At 38.4% G+C, this 11,334-nt stretch overlaps 1 protein-coding gene across 1 annotated transcript; it reads right to left on the minus strand.

Moving 5' to 3' along the window:
• Positions 1 to 9,678: 9,678 nt before the first annotated feature.
• LOC130724909 (protein FAR1-RELATED SEQUENCE 5-like) lies at positions 9,679 to 10,245 on the minus strand. Its single transcript, XM_057576174.1, has one exon. The coding sequence runs from the start codon at positions 10,243 to 10,245 to the stop codon at positions 9,679 to 9,681; it is 567 nt and encodes a 188-aa protein (XP_057432157.1).
• Positions 10,246 to 11,334: the final 1,089 nt, after the last annotated feature.

The raw sequence follows: 11,334 nt of genomic DNA on the forward strand, positions 1-11,334 counted from the left end.
ACTGCCCAAAAGGAACAGTAAAATCAGTTTTATACCTATCCTTCTCTTGCAATTGGATTTGCCAAAATCCAGATTTCATGTCGAATTTTGAAAAGACCTTAGCATCATGCAGTCTGGCTAAGAGATCTTTCTTGTTGGGGATAGGATATCTAATCCAACAAAGGGCTTGATTGAGAGGCTTGTAGTTAATAACCAGCCTAGGGGTTCCTCGTTCTATCTCAGCTTGTTTGTTGACATAAAAGGCTGCACAGGACCAAGGGCTCTTACTCCTGCGAATAAGTTTCTTTTCAAGGAGATCATTGATTTCCTTTTGGCAGAAATGAAGAAGTTCTTCATTCATTTGAATAGGTCTAGCCTTGGTTGGGATCTGTTTGTCTGAAAATTCTTTTTCATAAGGAAGTTCCACCATATGGCTCTTCCTTTCCCAAAAAGCGTTGGGTAGATCAGAACAGATGCTGGATTGAATATTTTCCAAAATATCCTCAATCCTTGATTTAACAGAAGGTTGTTGCAATTGTTCCTCAATGGTTCTGTAAGAGATTTCTTCCTTGAGGAAGTTGATCTGCTTCTCCTTGTAGGATATGACGTTCAAAGTCTTATCTATGGGAGGTTCAGAGAATTTGAACAAGATAGGTTGTCCAAGATGCTGAACAGTGATGCCGTTTTCGTCAGTATTATAGGGGAAGAGTTTCTTAATGAAAGGGGTCCCTATAATGATTTTTTGACTCAAATTTCTGACTAACAGAAATGGAGTTTCGATTTCAAGACTACCATTTTTTATGATAGCTGAGGGGATTTTATACTTGATCTTTAGTCTAGATCCTTCAGCAGCGCTGAGCTTCTCAGTTGTTTTCTCAAAATATCTGGTGGGAATGAGTCCCTCCGAGATACAACTGGAATCTGCCCCTGTGTCAAAGAGGGCAGGGATTTCGAGAATAAAATCTCCAATGAGGATTTTAACATGGATAAAGAATTTCTGAATGGTGACCTGGTTAATATTCTCCAGAAAGTCTTCGCAATTGTTGTAACGCCCCGATTTCTCGAGTGTTACACAGTAACTAATTAACCAATTTTCGTAAAGAGTTTTCGTCGATTCACTTATTAATCTTGAACTAATGATAAAAGTTCAATTTTACAAAATTCTCGAAACTTAACCATTTCAAACTTGCGGAAATAATCATCAACATAAACCTCAAACTTTATTAATCATTGAAAAGAGTATGAAATAAATATCCGGAAGAAAACTTCAAAGTAAATTACATCAAGTTAAACCATCTCAACTAAAATTAAGTAATGGTTCAATACTTCCAAAACTCGGTACTCTCAGCCCAAAAGAAAAATGGATGTCTCAAAACCCAACCATATCCTTGACCCCTTCCTCTTTATCTTCTTCCTCTTCATCAGAAGTGTAGTTGTCATCCGGTAGTGGCTCGTTACGTAGCATCAACTCCCAAGAATGAGTCGTCGCCATTATCTTCACGACCATCTACCCCCCCCCAAATAAACACATAGCAAACAAGAAAGGGTCAGGTCTAAAAGAAAACAACAAGAACATACAGTACAGTGGATATAAATGAACATCATCCGCTATCGAAATAATTCTCTTTCTCTTTAAAGTTTTAGATGTTAGTTAGTCACCTAACGATTCCTCACTTCGCACAACCCGCCAAACACTTCCATGGCCATCTTCGTGCTTCCGCAGAGGCACGGTAATCACGGTGACCGCAGTCAACCAAACACGTGGAGCCGCAATGATCCACAAAAATCACGGTGACCGCAGTCAACCAAACACGTGGAGCCGCAATGATCCACAAAAATCACGGGTGACCGCAGTCGACCCAAAATCTCCCTCGCGTGCAAGCCCATCGTTCTCATGGACCATAGTCTACCCGACCTATGTCCGTAAATTAATTAATTTCACTTGCAAGCGAGTCACAACAATATTAGTTCTTTTTCTCTTGGTTCTTAAGGCTCTAAGTCAGTCACCCTAAGTCTTTTAGCTTAATCGCACACAATAAATAGCACCATTCACGATAACAAGGGAATTACAGCTAGGTGAGCGACCCTTTGAATAATTTCCAATAATATCACAATTCACATAAGGCATAGCACAAACTTACACTTACGCATGGCACATCATGGCATAAATTATCAAATAAGGTAACATAAGGCTTATGCATGGAAAACAACACATTTTCGCAACTTAGCTTTTTGGACAGCAGAAACAACGTTCATTGAAACTGGTCTACAGAATGCGTCCTCCAACAAAAAATCATGTATAATATCTTTCTGGAAAGCTATTTTAAAGATCTACAACTCTCTAGTTAAAATCATTTTCATTTGAGCCCCAGAATTAGGTGATATTACTCCTTAAAGTTTCTGTCCGACACAGGGAAAAACAGCAAGTATGACAGTTACCCAAAACGACCTACAACACACAATACTAGACCAAAATTTATGATCTTTATATGCCTGGAAAGCTCTTTCGAAGATCTACAATTTGTATTTTAATCATTTCTTTATTTGACGACCAGAAACAAGTGAAAATAGGACCTGAAGTTTACTGTCCAGCACAGAAATCTGACAGAGAATGCATTTGCCATCAATTTCGTTTAAGCCATTCTATTCTAAGGGTTCTAAGTCATCTACCAGCATCAAATATAGTAACATGTTCACAGTGTAACCCAATATGACCTGGAAAAGTCCAGCACACATCGCATATTCAAAACCTCAAGCACATCAATCAAGTTCATACATAAAATCATGTCAAAGCATGGCAAGAATCATAATTTTTCCAAGAAAACTCATGATATAACCCCTATTCTACCCAAAAGATCCTAAGACCAGCCCTTACCTTGTTTGGTGATGGAAAAACAGAAGTTTGGAGATGGAAAGAAGGTTCAAAAGCTGCTGTCCTCGTTCTCTATTTCCTCTCCCTCGCGAATCCCTCTCTACTCGCGCTCTCTCCCTTGCTCGCGTGCGTGACCGGCGACAATGGTGGTGGCTTGGGCGGCGGCTCCCTTCTCTTCTCTCACACGTTCTCTCTTTTCTCTCTTCTGCTCTCTCTTTGTTTTTCACGTGAAGGTGCTGTAGTGTATCTCTGTTTTCTGATTGTGGAAGAATAGGGTTTCCCCCCTTGGCTAAAATCCCATGCAACCCACAAGTGGGCTAGGGTTTTGTTTTCCACAAGCCCGACCCAAGTCCAACCTTAACCCACCAGTCTAATTACCTAATCAGACCTGAAACTTACTAAAACCTAAGCCCTCAAAGGTAAATTCATAATTAAATTCGGACTTAGAAGAAAAACAATGTAATAATCCCGCTGGCACTGTACAGCCGGAACTACGTTCACTAAAACGGGGATATCTGGAGCTACAGATATCGGATCGACACGAAACCACTTGGAGAATTTTCTAGACTTGAAGGGCTACAACTCTCATGAAGGAATTTTTACCAAATGAAGTCGTTAAGACCCTCTAAAAATTCACACAAGTTGACAGTTCTAATCTGCCAGTTATCAAACATAGCCAAAAACTTCAATTTTATTCAAACTTCCATAAAATTGTTCCAAATTGAACTTAGGGCCTTACAATTGTCGTTAGGAGCAGGATTGGAATCAGGTATAGAAGAATCATCTTCTTCATAATTTTTAGTCAGTTTCTCCAAAATAAGTTGCTGACTTTTTTGGATTTGCTTGAGACTTTTGACCTCAGTCTTGAGGGAATTGACTTCAAATTGAAGGTCTTGAATAGTAACGGGCTTGACCGTAGATTTCTCAAGACGCTTGAAAGTATCTCTAAGATTGAATTTATTGGTGGTTATAGGACTTTTGGGAGGCCTATCTTCAAGAGTAGATCTGAGGCGTTCCAAATAGATTTTCTTTTCCTCAGGATCAGGGATAGAATTAATAGCTCTGAAGAGAAGATCTTGTTCATTGGTCAAAGTGTTGATGGACAAGGTATTGACGGAAGATGATGATTGAGAATCATCATTCTGAATTTGATTTAGGTCTTCAGAGACCTCAGAATCCGAAGGATTAGATTCTTCTTCATCAGAAGTTTGAATGAGAAGATTGTTGATCTTGTCTTCAATTTCAGGTTCAAGATGAAGCTCAGAGATTCTCTTCTTGAGTCTGCAATACCTGCTAATATGGCCCGGCTTGCCACAGTTGTAGCAGGTAACATCTTTTCCTTGAGAGGGTCTAGTCTCAGGAGGATTCTTTGGAATTTGCGAAGATTGGGGTTTTGATCTAGGCTTGGGTTTCCTATGATCATTCTTGATAGATCTCTTTCTCCATTGTTGTTTGGGAGGAGGATCTTGCTTTCTGGGTTTAGGTTTCTTGGGACAACCTTGAATTCCAAATTGTTCGCAGAAAGTACCCAAATCCCTGCGATTTTGAGACTTCTCCTTAGTGAGTTGCTGTTGGATTTTGTCATCCTGACAGATTTTGAGAGCAACTCTTTGAATGATAGCTATGAGCTGTCCATAACTAAGGGTGTGATATGGGATTTCTCCCCCCGGATTTTGGCTTCTAAGTTTCTCACGAACTTTGTCGCCAAAAGATTTAGGAAGACCAGCCAGGAATTTCTCTTTCCAGAAGGCTTGTTGGCTGTCTTCACGGGTGTAAACTCTGGTTAGGAAGGTATCTTTATACCACCTGAAATCACCCAAAGATTTGCACTTAAGATTGGACAAAAGATCACCAGATCTGTCCTTGATGAGGGAAGGATCTCCAACAAAATGTTGGGCTATGGTGAAGATTAAGGAGTTGACGGCATCAGGGATGAATTTTCCATCTTCCATGATAGGATTACCTTCTTCATCAGTCTTGACAGCAGTCAAGATCTGATCCTTCTCGTCTTGAGTGAGATAATTATCCCACCAACCTTTGAGCTGGCCACAGAAACCAGCAACCAAGACTTCAACGATAAGAGATTCAGGACAATTATTGGCGGTAACATAGGCAGTGGCTACCATAGTCATATTTTGGAGGATTTTGGTGATACCATACTCATTTTCACCATCAATGTTCCATTCATAGACATTGTTGGCACTGAAGCTTTTGAAGTTTGAAGATTCTTCTAAAAGAAGATCAGGAGCAGTAGCTCTAGGATAGTAGATCTTGGTTTCTTTTCTCCACTGATTCTTAGAATTGTGAATGACAGTATTGACAGGAATACTTTTGATAGATTGAACGTCAGATTGTGTATCAGAATCAGACTCAACCTTACCATCTTCAATATTATTTAAAGAAGTAGAGGTATTACGAGTAGAAGTACGAGTTTTTGGAGGAGGAGGAACAGTAATAGTGGGATTAGAAACTGCTTCCGGAGTAGGTTCCGGAGACTCAGGAGGTTCCGGAGTCTCAGGAATAACTTGTTTGAGAAGCTGAAGTTGCTCTACCACTTTTTGGAGGAGCTCATTGTCAGATTCCTTTTTTGCTCGAAGAGTTTGAGCCGAGTGTTTGGAACGGCTACTGATTTGAAAAGGTTTGAAAAGGGGTTTCTCAAGTTGACATCCTTTAGGGATATCAAGATTAGAAGAGGAAGGTTCAATCTTGACCTTTTCTTTTCCTTTCTTGGAAGAGGAATCCTGTACTTGGGATTCTCCAAGAATTTGAAGATACTTATTGGTGTAATTGGATCTTCTTTCTCTTTTCACCCTGATACTTTGCAAAGAACCATTTTCTTTGCTTAGTCCATCGGTCAGAGTAGAAATCTGCTTTGATACTTTCTTTGTCGATGACAAATTCAGTAGTGATTGCTCCAATGAAATCCGAAGTTTCTTCAGGGGTTTCTAGAGAAGAATACGTTGGAGATAAGTTGGATTGATGATCTTCATCACCCTTGTCATAGGTAGTCTTGACAGGAGTGGTATTGACATATCCAGCCAAATGGATAGTAGATCCGTCATGTGAGAGGGAAGGTCGAGCGCTAGACTCAGGCTGGTTCCTTCTAGTCATAGAAAAAGATTTTCTGGACATGGCAGATTGGAAATCATTTGAGGATGTCCTAATAGATCTAGGGATAGAGAAGGAATTTCTCCTATCAAAGATAAGATCTACTTGACCAGATTGGTGTTGGACGATTTCACGAAACTCAGGAGTTTCAACAGGTTGGGCTGGAGTAGCCTTTTCCAAAGACCATTTCTCTGGAAGGGTGATATCACTCCATTGGATGGTTTTGGGAACAATAACGTTTGCCTTATCATAATCTGTAAGGAAAAGAGTTGTTTCTCCGGATTTCTCACAATTGGTTCGCAAGAAATAAGATTTGATAGAGTTCATTACCTTGTATTGAACCCTGTAGATCAAAGAGATTGGTATGGAATCTTCTTTCATATCAAGGCCGTGAAGCTTGATATTTAGGAAGAGAACGTCAAGGATGTTTTTGTCTTCCAGACTGACAGTTAGATCTGGAAAGCAATTGAAAAAGATTGGTCCATTACTCAGGCTGGTTTCAACCGTTCCTAAGAGGGAGTCATGGAATTGATTATGTCTAATATCCCTAAGACAAAGAAGAACAGAGATGTCCAGAGACTTCCTAGTTAGGGGTTTGAGACCAACTTGAACACTACCTATGTGAAGATAGTTGAAGTTCTTGCTGATATGATCTTTGACGCTTTTCTCAGAAAGCAGATGGATTTCTTCATTATCAGATCTGAGCTTGTAGGTTTGCTCAACGGTTTTGATGATGAAGTCTGATCGTTTGAAAAAGGATCCGTTTGGTTTGTAGATCTCAGCATGAGAGATTTTAGGGATTTCCCAGTTGTCGAGATCTTGATTGATATCTTCAAAATGAATTTCTTCTTTGAAGACAGATTTGGATAATTGATTGGATTGATGAGGATGATCGATAGAAGAAGAAGAGGGTTGGGAAGATCTGAAAGAAAGTTTAGAAGAGAAAGAGCGAAGCATCATAGAAGACAGATCTTCCTTACCCGTAAGTATCATCGCCATCACCTGGTTCTATAGAAACAGATAAATAAATTAGAAATATAAGTTAGGTTCTGCGTTGTTCTTAATAGTTGAGCAGTATAGATCTGGATCAGACTTAAGCCACCACAAAAAGAAACTAAACAAGGACATTAAAAATATTCAGAACTTAATAACATGTCTGTAGTATGGCCAATATAGACTTACTGCCACACAGGGACTTACTGCCTTCAACGCCTCCGCTGCAGAGATGATCATAAGTCTGAATAGTAATAATCCTAGAAGGTTTTCAGAAGAGCTTTCATTTTAGTTTAGTTCAAAGTGTACTATCAGTCCAGATCCCGACCATAGTGCTTAATTATATAAGAACAGAACAGAGAAATAACTTATATATATATATATATATATATATTAAATCTAAATAATTGGCTTTGTCTATTTTCAAATTATTTTAATAAGCTTCTCAAATTAGTTTGTGAATAAATGCTTGTATAGTTAGTATAAGTGTTTAATGACAAAGTGTAAGATTTGGGATGTGTGGGTTGGCTTCTTCCGGGGGGCACTGGTTATTTGACCAGGGATGTGACCAAGGTTCCGTGATTGCAGTTGAATTAGGTTCGTGGGTTTCGTCGGCATGGAGGCGATTTGGTCTTAGGTTGTTGTTGATTTGAGGTTTCTCTAGTATCTTGGGGTGTGTGTTGGTGCTTTCCTTTGCTTCTTTTATTTCTGCTTGGTGAGGTAGAGCAGGCCGATGTTATACGGAGATTGGGGCAAGGGTGTACTGATGTTTGGTTTCAACTGTAGTTGTTCTTTGGTTCGTAGGCTTTGTAGTGCCCTTCAATGTTGGGGTGGGGCTCTGTTTATGTCGGATTTGCGTGGCTTTCTCCACTGCAGTCTGGTCCGGATGGAGTCCCCCTCCGGTTGCTTGCTTGGTGTGTGCCCCTTTTTTGGGTCTAGCTCTACGGCGTTGTTGGGCTTTTTGGGGAATGCTTTTCATTGGTTGGTGGTTTATCTTTTTGTTGTATTAATCACCTATTTTTCTTTGTATCATTTTGGGCTTTATTTCCAAAAAAACTTGTGATCCTCTAAAAAATAGATTAAAAATTTGATGCTACCCAATATATATCTTGCAATTTTATTTTCGGTCAGCATCTCGTTCATTGCAATACTGTGGGAAATGGGCCATTCTTGATATCATAATTCATACATAATGGAGAAATTCTTGGGTGGACACACACCCAACACATCACTCTTAAGCACAACTACTAATAAATTTACACCTAATCAAAATAAAAACAAAACTAGAATTTATGAAATCAGTTTTTAAATTTAATTTCCAAGTCAGATCCACGTTTCTCTCCCTTCTTTCTCTTCTGTTTCACGTTTCATCTTTCACCTTTCTTCTCTTTCACAGTATCATCTTCTTCTGGGCAACACTTTCAGATCTCCGTCCTCTCCACAGTCTCTCTGTCGTGCACTTTAAGATCTAATCGCCCCACCATCTCTTCCGTCTCCGACGTTGCATCGAACGCCCGTCGCATCTCCGTTCGCAGCATGCCACTCGTAACCCACTGTAGAATAGATGTGTTAGGATTTGTGGGAGTAAAAAATGAATGGTTGCCTCTCGATGACAAAGTTGTTCTCAATCTCACTCTTTGCCTCCCTCTCTTCTCTTGCTGCAAATCTGTTTTGGATAGAACAGTCAGTGCTACTCTTTTTTTGTGTGTGTTCAAGACTGGTGCGTTTGATTTTTTCCCAAACGAGATTCAATTATGCCCATGTGCTGTTTTTCTACCATGAAACAAATTTTCGTCATTTTTGTGTGCATACAAGTCTTGGCATCCAAAAACTAAATTTGTGGAAAATGATGACAATATGCCATAGTTTTTTAGGCTCTATCGTAGGAGGCTTCGGTTTCTTATGATAAATTGTAACAAGCTAGTAGTGGCAACATGACTTGTGTTTCAACAAACTACCTCCATAATTTTTGTTTAGGACTAGGTTTATTACGTTTCAGCACATATTTGTTATTATATTCATATGGAATTATGGGTGAATTGGCTGTGGGAAGCTAACAAAACAGGGGATTTTAAAAGAAAATGATAATGAAGAAACAAGAAATCACTGTTAAAACCAAGTGAGAATGAATGTTATATCAAGCTAAAGAAACAAAGTGAAATTACACAGGAACAAAAACATCTCTATCAGAAACAAGTTTTGTGTATCGGAATAACTGCATCAAAATTGACACTACATCAAAAGTAATTGCACCAACATTCTTCTCCAACGGCACCAAAATTCTTCTACAGGCTGACAAAGGATTTCTACCAAAATTTAACACTGCACCAAAACTAACAGCACCAAAATATCAACAGGTTGACAAAGGATTTCCACCAAAATTGACTTTCCACCAAAACTAACTGCACCAAAATATCAACAAGCTGACAAAGGATTCCAACTGCATAAAAATTCTTCTCCAACTGCATTATCACTTATGGGGCCTTCTAAGTGCTTTGCAAACCTGCATAAGCCAATATAAGTGCATCAAAATCAATACTTGTCCAGTCACATATTCAACACTTGGAAAATAGAAAAAATAGCTAAAAATAAAAACAAGCCATAATCATAGTATACTTACAACTATTCGTTAATTTTTTCTGGTTCCTTCTCTATCTTGGCAAGTAAAATTTGGGGGGAACCAATCCTAACTTAAATAATCAGTAGTGCACGCTCCTTGTAACATGCTAGTGAATGACATTGGTCAAACGTGATTCTTGATCTAACTGCACACTATAGTAGAACATGGAATCTTGTGCTTGCCTATTTTGCAACTCATTCACTAAAGATTGGGCATCTCCAGCTTCAATTGATTTCATCTTTTCAACATAGACATAATTATGCATATCTTTCATTGTTATGCCTACCTTATCATACCCACCAACCTCTTCCCCTAAGTAGCTCCAAATATTTTTAACTTTTATACCGGCACTCACCATCAACTTTATGATACCTCCTTTAGCTTCTGTCACTTTTCTCATAGAGCGTAACAAATGTCTTTGCTCAGGTGGCACAAAGTCATGGTTGTGATCCACTACCAACTTTGTAATTTTCCATTCTCCATCCTTGCTCACATTACATCGCACCATGGCTTTGCAATCTGCTCTTTCATAAGCTACTTCACCACTAGGTTCGTTGTTCTTAAACCCTTGTTTAGAACAATAAAAGTCTTTCAAACGTATATTCTTTTTCTCATTGTCATGATACAACGTCCTCCCTTTTCTTACACTAAAACCCAATTTGAAAGCATGCATGTTCTTGGTATAAATTATATGCTTCTTCTTGGCTATACACAACTTGACCAACAAAAATTTCTTTTGACTCATCTATTTCAAGTGGTTGACATCCATTATCCTCCATATTTTTCCTAGAGACAAAATCATAATAACTATTAACTTTATAGAACCTAAACATTATTCAAAAGTGAAAATGTAGGAAATGCTTACTTGGTTACGTTAATCACAAAATTGCAGACAAGAACTTGTATCTTTGGATCCTGGGTGGGAAAGATTGAGAAGAAGTATTAAGAAGAAAGTCAGAATGAATTGGAAACATACCAAACAAAGGTGTGAAATAACAAATCTGTTATTGGAAGACTGCCGGTAAGAAACGGTCCGTCGATGGAAATGAGAAGACACAAAAGCAGTTGTTGTCGTCAGTAAAGAGGAAAAACATGAGAAGTGAGGTCGAATGAGGAGAAACAGGGGCATGGAGGCAGAAACCGCAAATGAGAAGTTAGAGAGACCCGCCTTTTCTTTTTCATATTTTACAGGATTGGCATTATTACTCCCTCCGGTCCTATTTATAAGCAACAAAAAAAAAATTCACATAATTTAAGAAATGTAGTTAAACTAGATAAAATGCATTAAATTTGTCTTAAATCAAAATAAACTTTCAAAATTACCCTTTATTATTAGTGTTGGAAAGTGGGAAAGAGAGAGAATAATTAATGAGACACATTTTACAAGTTATAATTAATAAGGGCATCATTGGAAAAAATTAATTAATATAGCTCAAACTTTCATTTAGTTCTTATAAAAAGGACCAAGATTTTTCTTCTCTTTCATGCTTATAAATAGGACCGGAGGGAGTATTAGTTTTGTTTTTATTTTGATTAGGTATAAATTTATTAGTGGTTGTGCTTAAGAGTGATGTGTTGGGTGTGTGTCCACCCAAGAATTTCTCTACATAATGAACAATCTAATAACAACATCAAACTGGAGGCAATTGTAAGAGACTCAATCAACAATCTAATAATAATTGACATAATTGGTCATCATACATAATCACAATGCCAGATGACAGAGAACTACCAAGTATCACTCAAAGAAAATGGCCTAAAA

Source organism: Lotus japonicus, chromosome 6, assembly GCF_012489685.1.
Source record: "Lotus japonicus ecotype B-129 chromosome 6, LjGifu_v1.2".
Taxonomy (NCBI): Eukaryota; Viridiplantae; Streptophyta; class Magnoliopsida; order Fabales; family Fabaceae; genus Lotus; species Lotus japonicus.

What these genes read in the sequence shown, in the direction of transcription:
- LOC130724909 (XM_057576174.1), bottom strand. Translation starts at nt 10,245, where the DNA reads ATGCATGCTTTCAAATTGGGTTTTAGTGTAAGAAAAGGGAGGACGTTG.